Source organism: Siniperca chuatsi, linkage group LG21, assembly GCF_020085105.1.
Source record: "Siniperca chuatsi isolate FFG_IHB_CAS linkage group LG21, ASM2008510v1, whole genome shotgun sequence".
In the NCBI taxonomy this organism is placed as follows: domain Eukaryota; kingdom Metazoa; phylum Chordata; class Actinopteri; order Centrarchiformes; family Sinipercidae; genus Siniperca; species Siniperca chuatsi.
The window spans coordinates 13270091-13288984 of record NC_058062.1 but is presented as its reverse complement, the minus strand read 5'-3'; the positions used below and the strand labels follow the sequence as shown (position 1 = coordinate 13288984).

Sequence of the window (18894 nt, the reverse complement as noted above, 5' to 3'; positions counted from 1 at the left end):
AGTTACTGCCTCTTGACAGATGACAGTAGTGGTATGGAAATAGCCCACATTCCTCCTACTGCAACCACCCAGTCTGGTCCAACCAGCTCTTTATAAACCTCCTCTAGTCTCATCCCTTCTTTTTATCCATTTCTGTTATGTGTGCTCTTCCGCTTCAACTCTCTCCCTCTTTCTCTTCAGATACACACAGAGCTCTATCAGCTCCTTTTCCATATTTCACTTGGAGAACGCTCAACTCAAACATCTGCCATCCTCCTAAAGAAATCGAACGGCCAAAAGGCCCATCTTCACTTCATAAAGGCTTCTAGATGTTTATTAATATGATGATGGGGTTTTGGCCTGCATGTCACATCCCATCAGCAGAGCTGAGGGTGCAGCAACAGCAGCACTCATTTTAAATACAGTTCACTCACCTTAAGAGCACCAGCTACAACTTTTATGAGGCATGAGTAGCAGCCACTCAGTCCATAGTGCTTAGGTTACTGTCCACTTTACTGAGTCACTTTTACAAAAAACACTATTCTGACATTTCATCGTTGTTCCTCACCATTGCAAACATTAGATTTCCGTATATGACTGTGCCCTTTTACTATCTTTAGAAGTAGTGACTCAGGAATATACTAATACACTGCATCAAACTGCATATGCTGGAGTACAAGTCAGAAGAAAAGACTTATTTGCTGTGCTTTTCTGCTCTAATAAGTAAGGAACATAGATCTGCCAAAATCTTCTCATCCATTATGGCCCCTGTCTTCCAAGAAGTTCTTCCTTCACATTAATAGAGACTGACGATTGGGCTAGTTTCCCATTTGCCTCATGATGCTGGCTTTAATTATTTTGATTTCACACACGCATAAAAAAAATTATGATTTTGTCTGTATTTTGTCAGTAAAACAAATGTCCACAATGGAATTTCATGACCAGCCAAAAAGAGCAACAGCTCGTTTCAATTAACTCCCAAATGAAAATCTTGGATGCTCTGTTTAAAGACAACCTCAATCTTTTACTTTTCTCAGACAAACGTATTCGTACTCCACAGAGGTCAGTTGAGGTCTTTCTCTCTGCATTTTTTGAGTAGGCCGCCATGCTAGCTGCTCTGTGAGGCCATACAAAGTGGTGCTTTGAGCTAAATGCTAACGTCAGCATTTTAACATGTTCACAACAACAATGCTAACATACTGATGATGTTAAGCAGGTATGCCATTTACCATGTGCATCATTTTAGTTAAGCATGCTAATTAGCACTAAACACGAACTACAGCTGAGGCTGATGGAAATGTATTTGGACAAAATGAAATTCTGACCTGATGATAGCACTACATGAAAAGCCAGAGGACCACTGAAGTTACTACAATTCATCCTGAGGTGACCGTTAGCATGCTAAAAACAAGGTTGAAAAGTTTCACCATCATCTGCAGAAATAGAGACAACAATTTCCCACGTGTCTCATTGGGAAAGACTATGGCTACTAAGTCTTTCAGCCTTGTAAACACATCTGATGTGAAAACCACACTGTTGTACTTGGATACAACATTTGTTATAAAATATCTGATATAAGACACCAGGACTGCATGAAACAGCAATACCTTATTCTTGATGAATGCAGAAACATATTTGAAACTTCATGTTTGTATTGAAGCAACCCATGTTATATATTTGTATCTGTCAAATGCAAAAAAAAAATCTCTATCCACTGTTGTTCGCCTTAAAGAAATTACTGAGAGTTTTCCAACTCTGCAGCAGTCACTTGTTGTTAGCTCTCATCTCAGAAGAGACATCCACAACACTCCCTTTATGAAAATTAGATTACAATGAAAAATCAGAGGTTACATCAAACACAACATGGCCACTTGATTCTTCAAAGCCTCAAAGACCCTATAACACAATCCCTTGAAGCAAGACAGTCTCTTCACAGAGCCCACTAGTCTCTGTCACTTATTCATGAACAAGTACAGCGTTTGCCAAATTTCACTCTGAAAGAAACGCTTCCTCTTCCCTTTAGATTTGAAAAACAGCCTCTGATTGGTTTATTTTTGGGCCATCATATGTCACGATCCTCAGACAAATTAGTTGATCAAATTATCTTTGCTCAATTATAAGCATGACTGCAAGCTTAGAGGGTCTTTCATTACCTCACGTCATTTCCTCTACAGCAAAGTACTGGATTATTCTTACTAAATACATATTTTTACTGAAACAGATTTCTAACATGTTGCATGTTTTGCAACAGATAAACAATCAGCCAATCTGTCCGTCTGCCATCTGTCGACTGCAGAGACCTTTTCTTATCTTCACTCAGTCTACAACCTGCTCAGACTTTCATTTTTTCCCTAAAGAGAGGGCAAAGAAATTTGAAAAGACTGTGATTTTGACAGCCTGCCATTTAACCAATACACAATCTGTAGGTTGACAGCGAGAGTAAAGGTATGTTTGAGATTAACCTTATCGCTGCTTTGTTTTGTCTCTCAATCGTGTTGTGTTCTTTATAATCTCACACTCAGTCTAGACAAGAGCTTTCCTAATTGACCAAGGATTCAGATGTTAGACAATACCCTACACACCTACTGAGGAAGCCTGCATGCGTGGGGCCAAACTAAGCCCTGAATTTTCTGTTCGCTTGGTGTAAAGTCAGATCTGTTGAGATGACAGCAATGCTCCCTATTGATTAAATATCAACATTTCACACAATGTCACCTTTGCCTACCACCATGCACGACTAGACAATGGATATAAGATCACAATTAACTCAAAGTTATCATTTAAAACAGTGGTTCCCAAACTGGGGTCAGGACCAACCTGAGGGGTTGCAGGATAAAGAGGCTGCAAGATAAATACTAAAATAGAAAAATAGGCTAATGCACTTTTTTCATATTGTGACGAGTGGTCATAAGTAGCCACTGGATTGTTTTAAAGGGTCAGAAAGCCAAAAATTATTTCCAAACATGGCTTAAATTGACCATTCGCTAAACCCCTCTCACCTGAACTGCGAATGCCCAATCAATCATAGCTTAGCAACCATAACTAGGCACTGTCAAGGTTTAGACGGTGTGCATGGGACTCTTGTAGGAGCAATCCTCTGTATATAAGGAGTTTGGATGATGGTTTCTTTTTTACCTTCTTCAAAACCAAAAATACAAGAACAAAGTGTAATGAATCAATTAAACAGCGTGCTTGTTTGCTCTTAAATACAGTAAAATGCTAACATTAGCATGTCTGGCTAACTAACTTACAGTAGAAACCCAGCATTGCTTACAAGGCCATGGGGCATTACATAGTACATTATTTAGTGGGGTTACAGGTTATGTTAAAAAGAAAGCCCCGTTCATGACAAGTACATCCACTGTGTTGTATTTTCCCACAGTGTGAGCTGTGATATCAGAGTGTGGGCTAATGGTAGCCACTCTGTTCTGCTGTACTGGTTTTGGGTTTTTACGGCAACACCAGCCAAACTCATTACCTGAGATAGAATTATATTTGCCAAACACATCAGTCTTCATCCTAAAAGCCTTTTTTCTTGGAACTATAAAAGTGAAACATACTGAACAATAAAGCATAAATTAGATCTCTGTCTTGTTTGTCGAAGTATGGAAGAAAAGCAGCCAAACAGGGTTGTGATAGAATGAAATAAGTCTGTTTTAAATTTTCATAACACTAGGACTAACTAGCTCTACACCACGTGGATCATCAACTAGTTAGGATGCTAACTTTTTGCCTGGGACATGCTTTAGCCTCAGTCTTTTAGCACAATATCATGTAGCTATCAGGTGTAGCCATCAAGAGTATATTTGAGACCCCTTTAGGCATCTCATTTTAAAATAAGTCAGCTGGAAAAGTCAGCCATATACTGTGTTTTCAACCAACTCATGAAGCTTACTTTAGCTTAATTAGCTAGCTAGCTACAATTTGATCAAATCTGCTAGCGACAGAAACAACGGTCGCTGGCAAGAAATAAGAAGCCTGCTTCTGTCTTCCATCGTCTGAAATCAAGAACCCATTGTTTTGAAAATGAACGAGAAATTCACGTAGTTAATCTGCCTTTATCATCGTAAAATGCATATGTGCCATGCGAGAACAAAACACAGGCATAGCAACAGTAACTAAAGGGGGCAGGGCTTAGCAAACTGTCAGTTATATTGACTTCTATGAGTGACTTTGTTATTGTATGTAGTTCCATTTTAACCACATGTAGTTTGAGTTGTAGCCTACAGTTTAAAAAATATATCAGGGAGTATCTTGAGTAGACCAGGCTACTCTGCTGTGAGGTTGTATACGAGTCCTCCAGAAACACTCACTCAGGAAATAACTGTAATGTCTCACCCACTGGGGCAGCTGTGGGTAGAGTGGGTCGCCCACTAATCAGAAGATCGGTGGTTCGATCCTTGGCTCCCCACAGCCCACATGTCGAAGTGTCCTTGGGCACGATACTGAACAGCAAATTGCTTCTGAAGGCTGTGCCAACGGTGTGTGAGTGTGTGTAAATGAGTAGTTTCTTTCTGATGAGCAGTTGGCACCTTGCATGGTAGCTTCTGCCATCAGTGTATGAATGTGTGTGAACGGGGTGAATGTGACATGTAGTGTAAAGCGCTGAGTGGTCAAAGGACTAGAAAGTCAAGTACAGACCATTTACTGACATTTACTAAAGTCTGGTATGTAGTCCCTGAGCAGACAAACAGAACTTGCACATGACAGAGAGACAAAGACTACAGAAGAGGCAGCAGCACATGCTGTTTATATTGGGTTAAGGCCTTAAAATCAGAGATACACGATAGACAGAGAGGGGGCAGGCAGAAAAATGAGGAGACGATCCAGCTGCCAAGTAGGACTCCACTTCTGCTTTTGTTATTCCAAGACAGCAGGAAGGAGAGGAGGCGGACGAGGAGGAGGAGGAGGAGGAGGAGAGAGAGAGAAAGACAGTTCATAACAGAGTTAAAACCTGAGCCAGGATTTCTTTATTACAACAAAATATGTGGGTGGTTCGGGTCAGACCATCACTCTTTCCCAGGTTCTGTGTAAAGGGGTTTTCCAGATTATGAGCCTCTTCACACAGTCGCCCTTTCTTTAGCCCTTTATCTTGAATCTCACAAGTTGAGCACTGATTAGAAGTAAACAGTTCTGATTCTTGCATCATCTACACAGAGGCGCAGACTCTTGTTTTTCCTACAGAAGTAGATGAAAGTCAGATAAAAACATCTAGGATGACCTTGTAAGCGGAGCCCTTGTGGCACTGATAGTCAAATTCATTCAACCCTGTCTTCTACAAAATATATAGTGCTATTGCAGGGAAGTATTCAGGGTGGATGCTGGGGGTACAAAACACAGGACTTTGATACCAGACATCAGGCTTCACGTCCTCCATCCCAAAACACTTTGATTAAGGTTAGAGAAGATGTCCTGTGTCATGTCACTGTTGACTTTTTAAATACTTAACCAAGACCACAATCTTTCCCTTACCTTAACCAAGCCCTTTGAGTTGCATAAACATAGCCTTTAAAAAACGTTAACCACGCTTAATTTGCCACAAGCAAATATTGCAGCTAAAACACATTTTGTCAGCGAACATTTTGCAGATACTGTATGTTCAGTATGAATATTTTATGGCTTTGCAGATATGTTCATTTCTTTTAAAACATATTTTCTGTTGCAAATTAGTAGTAGGCTATATTAACATAATTTTAGGGAGGTGGGGTTGATGCATTTGTAAAGTATTTAGCTAAATGAACAAGACCAGCTGAGAGTTGATGAACCTTCCCCATGGAGATATGAATGACACTGCAACAATACTCAGTCATACCCAATTGTTTTAGAATTTGCTTTAACGTGCTTGAAATCAATTCGGCATGGGCCAAAAATCAGCCAAATAACGCAATGTAAAAAAATTTTTAAAAAAGGTTTAAGGTAACAACCAAACTACAAAGGGAACATTCCCTTAAGAAAATGTATGGGATAAGTAAAAGTAGATGGAAATATTGCTTAATCAATGTGTTTGTAGCAAATTAATCACTTCATAATCAGTGCGTGGAACATTAACAAACATGTAAAATCTTTCTTGTTACTGCATGCTTCCTTGCCAGGAGGTTTTTAGGTGGGTAGTAGCCCTACTCATTATTTCATTCAAAATTACAACATGAAATACTTCACATAATCCCCTATGCTTATAGCCTGCAGCTAATAGTAGTAATACAGTGAGAACACAGGAGGAAAATCTGATGTAAAAAGAGATTGGAAATTAGCGATTGGGCAGGCTGGCCAGAATACAGGATCAGTCTCTTGTACTTCCTCTTCACATACAATTATGTAAAACTTTTAAAGTGTTTTCCGTGTCCACACATTTGAATATAAACTGTTCTCATCTAACCCAAAACTAGAAGATTGATTTCCTCTTTCATTAAGACTGGAGTGACAAGTGCTGGAAATACAATGTTTTACCATGAAACATAAGCACTCCTGACAGCTTACAGGCATGTATGATGACCACAGCTCTCCTGAGAGCTTCAGCAATGGAGAGCTGCTGATCTTTTTAATTTCACAACATGATATTATGAGGAGATTAATAATGGGGCATTTGCATCATGTTCCTCTGGCCACATTTCTTTATCAAGAGCACAAAAAACCTTTTTTTCCAAAGTTAGCTGTAGTGCATGTACTCACTGCATGACAGAAATTCAGCATGGCAGAGGCCAACAAAGAGATTAAATACATGTGTGAAGGAACCTGTGCCCAAGAGCCACTCAAAGCCGCACCAAATTATCAATCACACACAATCATCATCTGTGAGAGCACTGACATTGATGCATCATAAGTTATGAGAATTGGGACAAGGAGAGAAAGAAAGAGTATATGTGTGTGTGTTTATAGCAGTAGGAGGTGGGTCAAGTTCAGCCATGAGTCGAGCTGCCATTGTCCCTGTAGAAAGACCTGGTTATCGATGCCCTTGTGGACGATTCTGGCACTCTGACCTGCTCTGTCAAGGCCATTCATACTGTATTTTACAGTCTTCACTACAGAAACAATAGCCATCCTATCTCTGGAAACAGTTTAACAATTCAAGGGACAGAGCAAAGGAAAAGTCTCTAAAAATAATAACAAGTAAGGAGAAGAAAATCCTGGTGACACAAGCTACTATAAATGACATGACAGATGGTTCCGGAATCAGGAATAGAAAACACAAGGGAGTGTATTTCTCTTTTTTTCCTGCTCTTCTTTTTCTTAGGGCTGCCTTTTTGTCATGATTGAATCCTGTTTATATACACTGTGTGTGTGTGTGTGTGTGTGTGTGTGTGTGTGTGTTTCACTCCAGTAGGGAAGTGACAGTAAGCGACCCGAGCCCCTGATCTATAATCCACTAACTGTCATCCATATCCCTCCCCACTTGATCTCCTCCATTTGTCTACGCATGGAGAGGGCTCGCAGCCCGCACTAATCCTCTGTGTGCACACCATATAAAGAGATGCACATTTATATACACACACGCCTCCACGAGTGAAATAGTGGAAGCAGAGAAGCATGAGGTATACACAGCTGGGCTGAGCCTTGCACCACTAACCTACTTTAAGAATCTGAATGCAGCATCCGCTTCAGTCTTTCTGAATCTGTGCCACTGCTGCATGTCACCATCTCCATCCCTCTCTACTAAACATATACAAACCGACTTACTGTACAAACACACCATCACAAGCACACACACACATACACTGACAGGCTGCTCAAGAGCCCCTGTGTCACATGGTCATCCTGCTGTGCTCTTTGTAGTCTCTCTCTGTGACAAACAGTACACTGCTGTCATTCTGAACAGCAGAGAGCCGATGATGGGGAACGTAGAAGGAAAGACTACGACTGCAACAACCTCGCCACAGCTTATGCTCTTGAAAGAAGAATGAATTTTGCATGATGCAGCAGCAAAAAAGGGAGAGGGGGTAGGGGGTGGAAAAATGCCCATTTTGCAAAAAACAAACCAAAAAAATAAAAAAAAGAGTTCTGGCAAAGACTGAGGATGTGCTGTAGTAGTTGTTACAAATCCCTTCTTAAAAGCAGGGTTGGCGTTGGAGTGGCAGTGCCACGAGCCCCAGGGGGGAGACAAGATGGCTGTAAGAGGCTGTAGGCTGGCCAGATGCTCTACACACACATACACACACACACACACTTTCTCTCCTTGTCCAAATTCCCATAGTTCATGATGCATCCAATGTCAGTGCTCTCACAGATGATGATTGTGTGCGACTGATAATCTGGTGCGGTTTGAGTGGGTCATGACCATTGTAACACACACACACACACACACGACACAAATCAGAATATTCCAAGTCGACTCTGAGTCACTACTGAAGGCCAAATATTTGGATTCTCGACTACTGATTCAAATCATCAATGTTTGCACTAAACTAAAACCATTAAACCACTCAACCATAAAAGACATTATGGGATGTACCACTCCACACAACTGTGATCCGATGTGTCTAAAGCCTGGATTCTACCGGGCACAGCTGTGTCGCTTTCCAGCTGCGAAGCGGCCGCCGCCGGACCTCAAGGTGATTTCTTGTTTTTCTGACAAAAAGTCAAAACCCAGAAGATATTCTATTTATCATAATGTAAAAGCAGCAAATTTAACATTTGAGAATATGAAACTATCAACTTTTTGGCATTTTTGCTTGAAAAATTACTTAAACAATGAATCGGTTACCAAAATAGTTGCCAATTAATATTCTTTTGATCGACTAAATCGACCAAAATCGACATGCACCAACAGTGCATGTCTGAAAACTAGTTGTGTTATGTTGTTTGGCGCATTTGTGCTACTGTCACATGTTGCTTCTTTAAAATCTAAAAACCCAACAAAAATTAGAATATCAAAACAAAAAGTTCAACCTCCAGTAGAAGCTGAACCGGTGGGTGTACAGGAAGATGGATGGAAAGGGCGGTTAAGTCAAAATGTCAAAGTTCCCCCATAGAGGAATGAAGAGATACCACCAAAAAGTCAAAAGTCAAAACTAAGCAATGGATTAAATGAAAAATCAGATGAAGATTGGCAGGTTGATAATTAGATGGTTGAACTTTTCTCAAAGAAATGTGCAGCATCTGTTGAAAGAAACTTTAATCTGTAAGTCTGTGTTAAAAATCACAGTTGTATAATGATGCTGTATGCTAACATGGTATCAGTAAGGTAAACTACAGACCGCTAGAGAGTGTGTTGTGTTTCCAGAGTGTGAAGCACTGGATGTACTGGCAGTCAGAGGGGGATACACCTTTTTCCTGCATCTTCAGCAGGTCAAACAATCTTTGTGCGCTTACATAATTGTTCCAACCCTCCCTTTTCCTTTCCACTCTGCTCGGCCTTCTCTTCCCTTTCCGAAAGACCTGAAACACACACACACACACACACACACACACACACACACTTTAATGGAAGCCATGAACCCAGACTCCCACAAAGGCCCAAGTGGAGCAGGACGTTCTTTGCCTGAAATTCACTTCAGCACATGACTTCAGACTCCCGGGACCTTTAGCACGCTCTAATTTTTCTTTTCCAGAGGAGAAAAATAGCTCGATTTGCCTCACGCCTCTCCCCCACGAGCCCCTTGATGGTCTTAAACAAAGACAGATCCCAATCTATGACTCTGTTGAGCAGCAGACCTTTACGACACAGCGCTGTCTGTTAGATGAAGAGGAAACTGGATACTTTCTTTAAAAACTCGTGTGTTTTTCCTCCTCTGCTCCAGACAAAAATTAAGTCTTGCCATCAGCGTCATAGCCACTTATAAAAGTACTACAAACAAATTTTTTTTAAAACAAAGAAAACAGAGCAGAGGTCCAAGAGGATTTGCACACATGCCTCATGTTCACTTTAAAACTTTTGCTGATGCAAGTAGATCATGTACTGAAGCAGTCCAAATCCAGAAAGTTTACTTCCATATGGGGTCAGTCTGTCTTAATGTCTGTTGAGTCCAACTTAAACCACTGAGGGGATGTCACGGGTAAACGTAATGTGCTATCTGATATTCTGGGAGGCCAAACTCAACAAGGGCCCTCTGTGTTCACTGACCTTTTTGTCAAAGATGAAACACGCACACAGACTTCAGTCTATACATTAAAACGTCGAGCCACATGCAGAAGCCGGAAGTCTTTTCTATCTCGCCATCAACTTCTCAAAGCAGTTAGTGAGCCGTGGTAAGCTGGACTGCTGGTGCATGGCCGCCGGTGTGTGAGAGCAGTGAGAGCGCACAGCAGTCAAAACTGAGAAAACACACACTCTTCAACAGAGGTGAGTCACACTGGTGGAGACTAAAACACACATACATACATCTCCCAAACACACAAACACACACACAAAAAACACAAAAAAAACCTTCTCACTGGCAAAACTAACAAAGCCAATACATTTTGGGAAATATTTTTATTCGCTGTCTTGCCAAGAGTTAGATGAGAAGACTGATACCACTCTCGTGTCTGTACGCTAAATATGAAGCTATAGCCAGCAACCAGTTAGCTTACCTTAGCGCAAAGACTGGAAACAGAGGGAAACAGCTAGCATGGCTCTTTCTGAAGGAATAAAAATCCACCTAACAGCACACGTTATGTCTCGTTTGTTTAATCCATACAAAAAAAACAAGGTGTAAAATGACAAGTTGTGGTTTCCGGGACACAATCCCATTGCCCCAAACATTGACTCAAAAGTTACTACTCCTTAAAGTAGTAATACATGTATTTAAACCCAAAAGTGTACCAATCAAGAGAGTGAATAGTCAACACTGACGTCACACATAGCCACTAATGCAAAACACCTGCTAGAAGCCAAGAAAACGACGATAGAGATGCTGAGCTGTGCCAATGCCGAAAGGATCTCCAAAGAGTTGTTTGATTTGTTGTTTTGTACTGTGCAACAATTTGGGAACTTTGCCAACCACCTTTATAACCATATAATACAATGTGAACTGCCTTCATCAAGAAAAGAATGGGCTGGCTGAAGCAAGAAGAGGCGTACCAGCAAGAATTCTTCAGGCCATTGAGTTGTAAGTATTCGCAATGCCAAGTGGAACGAGGCAAAAAGACGAGTGTAGCCAATGTCACACATCTTTTGTAGTGCAAACAGTACAAAACCCAAAGATATTCAATTTCCAATTATTTAAAACAGAGAAAAGCAGCAAATCTTCACATTTGAGAAGCTGAAAGCAACTAATTGGTAATTGTGCTTGATAAATAACAAACTATTAATTGATTATGAAAACTGTTGGCAATTCATTTTCTGTCGATCGACTAATCGATTCAGCCCTGGGATAAAATCAAGTCAAAATATATTGTTGGGTCTCAAGTCAGGTTTGGGCCTCAAATTTGGCAGTACCAGATGGGTTCAGTTCGTACGTACTAAGACCTTGTTATTGCCAGTGCCACGTGAATTACCCTCCACTGTAAGTCACCAGACTTTTTGTTGGGAGGTGACTTGAATAGAAAGTTTTAGAGTTTTGAGCAGTGTCCCTTTGGTGCTCCCAAACATCCTGCAGGGCCCTCAGGTCCTTCACCGTCACACAGGCTGCATACAAACCCTTACTGCCTGCCAGAGCCTCCTCAGGCAGAAGTAAACATCCACAGCCTACCGCTTTCCTGAAAGCCACAACTCTTTGTAGATATCTGCAGTATAGGTGAACCAGGTGACCGTTCTCAAAAGAGTTCAAATATGGACAAGGAAGATATTCAGTCTGGATAACACTAAAGCTGAAGCATGATTTGTTCCTATGCTCCATGAAGACTTCAGGACCCTCCTCTCTTAGCCACTTGACAGTGTGTGGGCTGTGGGGAAAAGACAGCAGCTGCAAATCTACTCCAAAGACAAAAATACAAATCCTGAACGTAGCAGGAAGCTGCTGGCACTGTCCTGCGGCCGGCAGATGAATGGCTAGGAGATCTCAAAGCCCAGCGCGTCATGTGCGTCTCTCCTCACTTGAGTTGGGCTGCAGTGTGCCATTACCCCACAGACCACACACTCACACAGTGAACTGCCAAGTTTAAATGGCTGGTTTTCACAGTATGTAAATAGAGCGGTCTGTAAACTCGCAAGCCGTCATAAGGCGTGCTGTGAAGCCAGTGTCTAGCATAAATGCTCCGATTCATACCATATGGGCATCACTCATGAAGTCTCCATTGAACACTGTGCATACAGCTCACCAACTAATAAAGATTACACTCTGCGCTAAAGCAGAGAAAGCAGAGATACTGTAGGTGTACATTTGATAGACAGTCAAAGTCGATCATGCGAAACGAGAATGTGTTACAGTAAGCTACACTCAGTCTGCTCAGTCAGACAGGCTACACTGCAGCAAAGCTTTGTGGGCTCTTGTTTGCCCATTGTCCATTGAGCGACTATTGTGGCAGAAGTCACTGTATTGTTGTCTGTGATGCGTGTCAGATGAATTGCTACAGAGCTGTTTTCTCTAAGCCTTGTACAGTATGGCCAACTGTGGCTGCAAAAAATAACTGATATGAGAAAAAATACTAAAATAGATACTGGAAAATAGAGAGTCCAACAGGATTAAGAAAGCAAAAGAACAGAAACAAGACTAAGAGTCTACAGCTATGCTAGCAGCTCTGTGAGGCTGTACTTAGGCACTGCAGAGCTTTGCTATGCTAACATCAGCATGCTAATATGCTCACAATGACAATTCTAACAAGCTTATGTTTAGCAGGTATAATGTTCACCATGTTAGTTAAGGCTGGTAGCATGCTAACATTCACTAATTAGCACTAAACAGAAAGTACAGCTGAGGCTGATGAGAATGTCATTTGTTTTGCAGGTCATAAACCAAGTGTACAAATTGATTACATTTTGACTTGATGATTATGCTAGCTGTCTGAGGATTACCAAAGTTGTTACAATTCATTTTGAGGGAGATATGAATGTCTGTACCAAATTTCATAGCATCCAATAGTTTATGGGACATTTCACTCAAAACCATAAATGTGAACCTCATGGTGGTGTTAGAGAAAAAGTCAGGGGATCACCAATTCAGTAGGCCACCCATAGAGCGATGCCATTGGCATGGCTAAAAAAATCATGTTTCCACTGAGGTGAAACTGGAAAAAAAACAGAGAGGGAGATGGAAAAGAAATGAAAACTGAACCCTCTTAAAAAGTGTGACCTGGTTTGATGGATAGTTATAGATGGCCGGAGACCGCTCGCTGTTCAGTGAGTTAATTATGACAGAAGGACTTGCATTGGGAGAAACTCCTGTAATACACTGGAGAATGGATTCAGTCAGAATATCTAGTCCACTGCCACTCTCTCTCACTATCTCTCACTGGCGGCACTCCATACTTCTTTGGCCATTTTCCAACTTTGCTCTGGCACTTCGTCCCACCCCGCTTATCCCCTCCACACACACACACACACACCTCCTCCTGTCTAGCTCTATCATTCCCTCTCAGACATCTCATCCTCGCTGCTACTACAACCGTGTCTCACTCTTTGCGGTCACACGTTCTTTCCATCCTCACGCCTTTCTCACTGTCTGTTCTACATCTGACACCTCGGTCCTCCACTTTCTGTCCGCCCTCTCACCAGACTTGTGGCCTGGCAAAGTGTGTGTGTGTCCCTTTATGAGAATTCAAATATTGAACTTTGTCAATCAACCTGCCACCTTGAGTAGATCCATGCCTGCAATCCGCACCAACACAATGGTTCATCATCTACTTTGCTCTGCTACTCCCAGAGTGTCCAACTCTGCTGTAGGCTCATGTGTGGGTGTGTGGGTACTAAGTTTTTCTAATAAAAAGCAATTTGTGGATAATGTTCCCAGCTTCCCGTGTTCAACACAAAACTAAACATGAAAACAAAAACAAAAAAACTGGAGCTCTGCAGTCGTTCTTTCCTGCAGTATCCCGGACTTTATTAAGTCCAGATGAGAGGGCAGACTGAGGCGTAAATCACACACTCACATCTGCTCACAGGCACACACACACTTATCATTCTAGGTCATGATCCATCTATCCATCCATCCATCTTCACTGCAAACAGTGCCATAAGGGAAAAAGGAGAAATTTAATTTGTGAGTGTCAGTGTGTCAGCGTGCAGCCGTGAATATATGTGAGTGTTTGTGTGTTTATATGCTCCCGGCTGTTGTCATCTTTCCCTGGTTGGCATCACAGCACCATATGTCTGTCCTTGCGGCTGTGCTGACATGTGCCACCGCTGGAGGCCAGGCTGGCCAAACACAGCACAACGACAGCTTTATGCCTGCACGCCATGCATTGCAATCCTCACATCCTGCAGCTCTGCAAGCAGTGAGCATGTGGGGCTGAATACTGCTGACACACAGAGGTGAGACAACATGAGTGATGGTTTCTCACTGCAGGTTTAAATCTTGATCAACTCTGTGTGTGATTTTGTGCAGTCTATGATTACGGGCTTAGAAGGGTTTGCTGAACCAGGAACCGGAGGGGTGGCACAGGCCCGCCTCTGGAATCTGATTGGCCACCCATGGGGGCCCTGTACCAGAGTCAGAAGGTGATAGGTAGTTTGATTAATCATAATCAGTATTCAGTAATCATACATGATGCTAGCAAGCATCATGTATGATTACTGAAATACTGAAATACTGAAATACTCTGATTACTGAACAGGCTCACCAGATACAGTTCTAAGGCCCCTGGACCAGAAACTCTGTATGAAGTGTTTCCTGACCACAAAGTGGCACAAAACAACCACAAAGTGGCACAAAATGACCACAAAGTGGCACAAAATGACCACAAAGATTCAGTCTGGGTGTCTTGCTCCTGTAGGAGGGGTGGGGGACCTTTTACATGTCTGCGTCCAGGGGGCTGTTGTCTTATAATCTGTCCATGGCTATAGGCTATTTGCAAATAGCAGCTATTCATTGATAAAATGTCATATTAGAATAATCAAAGTATCTTATTTGGCATTAATTTATAACACTGAATAAACAATGCAACTATTAATGGAGTACAGTTTATTATTGCTGAGAACCGGGGCTTTGGACATTTTCACCGTCTCAACACATTTTTGCTCATTTTATAAATGTGCCCCTCTTCTTTAAAACTGTCTCCAAACCCGCTCCTGTTCTGAAGTGGATGTAGTCCTCAGACTTGTGTTACAGTGACGCATCTGTGCCAACACATTGTTAAAACAAACTCAGCTTTTGTCATGAGTCAATAAATGAATCCTGTCTCATGGCTGTCGCTCTGTTGATAGTGAGAGGACCAGTTGGGCCAGAGTGACACCAGCCCATAGGTGACAAAGCCTGAGATAAACACAAGTCCACAGCACTAATATGACACTGCTAATGCATTGTCAGTCATCATGCTGATCCATTCAAGCCTTTGTTGAGTCTTAATCATCACCCAGAATGTAGGTCAGTACTTCTACCTTAACACATCTGGCACATGAGACATAAAACTGCTCTTGAAACCATCATAACACAACTTGAGTGAGATGGTTTCTGCTCATTTAGGAGGTAACTTCATGTCAGTGATCTCCACCAGAAAATGCTGATGTAGGAAAGATGAGTGATGTGGACAGAGGAGATCGATGCTGCTGCATGTACCAGGCATAAAACTAACTCCATGTCAAGTCTAAAATTACTAAAATTATAGGCCAGCCACTATCCATATTATTATTATTATTATTATTATTATTATTATTATTATTAAATTGAAAGACACTATCAGGTTACAGAGGCATACGTCTCCTGACTGTTATTACAGAAATAGCCACAGTTCAGCGGTCTGAATTGCATTGAATCATGAATCATACCTTGGTTGTCCTCGTCCATGTTTGCAGCCTTTAAATCAAGATCCCCCCCCCCTCAAAAAAAATCGGTCACAGAAACTCCCGTTGTGCGAAAAAGGGTCTAATTTACTACAAAAACGCGTCCTAATTTCCAAGACGCTTTTGGTGCACAGGTTGTCTCCTCACGGGCAGCGTCTTCTTTTGGGGAGTGTTGTGGCCATTTACGCCTCACAGTCGCGAGGCAGTCCCTCCGGTTTCACGTGAGTCAGTCAGTCAGTGTGTTTCTGTAGCAGCAGCAGGAGCGGTGTCATTTCGCCCACAGCGGTCGAGCGTGTTATCCTTATCCCTCCAAATACGCCTTCACTACACTAGTATCGGGAGAGTAGTTGACACGGCTGCGTCAAGTTGGCCAACACACATCGGAAACAGTTGCGGAAGTGTAGACATGTTTGTCTTCTAAATAAAAGATTCAAAGGTGTGACACAAGCAGTTTCTTTTATTTTGGAAGTACCAACAGGACGTGTTTGTCATATTCTCTTTAATTTGACACCAGTTGTTAATCCCATCCATGGACTGTGATCACATCCCAACTCCGCTACACTGCGCGTCAGCATTCATCATTGATCAATGCTCACGTGACTCCAGGCAATAGTGAGATTATACCCAACGAAATATACCTATAATTTTTTTTTATCGATTATATGACATAGTTTAATTATTGTGTGACATTTGGCTATATCTTTCAGGAATCCATGGCAGTTTAATTTAACATGGAATAGATTAGAATTAAAATGTATATTTTATATTAGGGGGCGATTATTATAGCTATTATTGTCATGATTTGATTACTTTCTGATGTGTGGATGACTTTGGATTTCTTTCTAACCACATGTCACATTGTGTGTCAGTAAATGAAACGTAATACGCTTAAAATTTATTTTACTGCTCTGATTATTTTATTATTCTTTTCTACACTCAGTTGCCAGTTTATTAGGTACACCCGGCTAAAACGAATGCAGTCTAATACAGCAAATCCTCCCTTCATGAAGGCTATAATGTTCAGTTTTTGTTGAAACTGTTTTAGAGAGGTGTTGCTTTTATGATCATTTTGGAGGCTACAGCTTGTGTTGCTGTTGAACTGTATTGCATTATACAGAGAGGTGTTAGACCCCTTCAAAAGGGTCAAAAGATAAAGCTGAGAGGTCATGAGATGATTTGATGATACTATTTCAGACTTCTCTCTAATCTTTGATTCTTTGTGGATACTGGATAATCTAAACAGTTGGTTAAATGCAACCATGTGAGAAGTTTAGGGGAAATATCTCTTTCGTGGAAATAATAAGCACTCATCAGAGATATCTGATATGTGAGAAGGAGCCCCAACTAGACACTGATTTCTATATATGAGTTCCCCAGCCCAAAAGGTTGGGAACTGGGCTAAATAATAAAAACATCTCTCTGTAAAATACAATGCAATTCAACAGCAGCACAAACTACAGCCTCCAAAATGATCAGAAAGTTGAGTCAACAGCTCTTTAAAACAGATTCAACAAAAACAACATTATAACCTTCATAGGATTACCTGCAGTGCTGTTGTATTAGACTGCAGTAGTTTTAGCTAGGTAACTGGAAACTGAGTGTATATCATTTAATATATATAGTAAGTGGTTACTGTATGTACTCTTAAAGGGACAGTTCACCCCCAAAAATACATATTTTTCCTCTCACTTGTAGTGCTATTTATTAAATAAAACTATTTTTTGGCACTTTGAGCACCACAAGCCGAGTGCTGTATAGTTCCATTATATTTTAAAAATGCAGACATCTCCACGACTGATATCTCCAGAACTCGGCAACTCACACCGAAACAATCTACATGGATAAATAGCACTACAGGTAAGAGGAAAAATATGTAGGTTTGATATTGGGGTGAACCGTCCCTTTAATAGACTCACAAATATTTTTCTTTTGGTTTTGTGTTTGACAGCTCTGCCTCAGACTGGTGTTGTGCTGATGGACTTTACCAGTTTTGGTTGAGATGGTGCTGCCATCTTTGTTGGTCTATGTTAATGTATTTTTTTTTTATATTTGTGCGAGTTCAAATAGTTGTTCTTGTTTCAGTCAATAAAAACTTATTTAAGAATTTATTGCAAGATCACTATTGTCTAGTTGTTTGGGTGTTTTATTTAATTGCTGGCAAATAGCAACAGTGGTGGAACGTAACTAAGTACATTTACTCAAGTACTGTACTTAAGTACAAATTTGAGGTACTTGTACTTTACTTGAGTTTTTTCTTTTCATGCCACTTTCTGCTTCTATTCCACTACACCTCAGAGGGAAATATTGTAGTTTTCACTGCACTACATTTATCTGACAGCTTTAATTACTAGTTACTTTAGCACACAAAACATATGAAGAGCTTATAAAATATGATGTTTTGTTATAAATTAAACTACCCAACAGTTTATACTAAGTAGAGCTGAAACGATTGAATGACCAAAAATTAACTGGCAACTACATTTCATGGTTCCAGCTTCACAAATGTGTGGATTGGCTGCTTTTCCTTTTAATTATTTTAATAGTTTTAATTCATTTTTGGAAAAGGTTTTCTCTCATGTATCTCAATGTTTCATTTGTGCAAAACATTGTGGTCAGCAGGCCATTATAGAGCAGGGAGAGTATCACACAGGTAACACATTTTCAAGGAAAGATAAAAAGGTTTGTGGAAAATGCTGTGTGCAAGAGCTGCCTCCAACATAAAAAATGATTTAGCAAATTAATCTAAAAGAGCTACGCATCAATATAATCTGTAGTAATCCAAGTAGCTACCAATCCAAAATATAAAAGACTGATTCCAGATTAGACTGTGAGGACTTGTGGACGAGACTCTTACATAAGCAGACAGGGAGAGCCATCAGGTTAGGACATAGTGGGATGAAGTAAACACACACACACACACACACACACACACACACACAGAACGAGAAAGAGAGCTTTGCGGAACTTGTTTCTATAACACACATGGTTTCAATTATAGCATTCCTGCCTCGGCAGAGAAGGAGGGGGTTTCACTTCCTGTGTGCATTACTCCAATGGTCAAGCATGAACAGATGTTTTAATATATTCAGCCATTTGTTTAGTCATAGGTGTCTCTTTTGGACGAA

At 40.9% G+C, this 18894-nt stretch overlaps 1 protein-coding gene across 3 annotated transcripts in view; it reads right to left on the bottom strand.

Annotated features, from left to right (window-relative positions):
• LOC122869370 (cytohesin-3) overlaps positions 1-16136 on the bottom strand; it is a 40264-nt gene extending 24128 nt beyond the window's left edge. The window contains exons 1-2 of one of the 3 annotated variants that reach the window (XM_044182308.1): positions 15755-16136; positions 9286-9351 (exon numbers count right to left, since the gene is read on the bottom strand). In XM_044182308.1, coding sequence (XP_044038243.1) covers positions 9286-9351; positions 15755-15773 — 85 coding nt within the window. In that variant the 5' untranslated portion in view covers positions 15774-16136. The other 2 variants (XM_044182310.1, XM_044182309.1) reach the window with 2 other exon arrangements.
• Positions 16137-18894: the final 2758 nt, after the last annotated feature.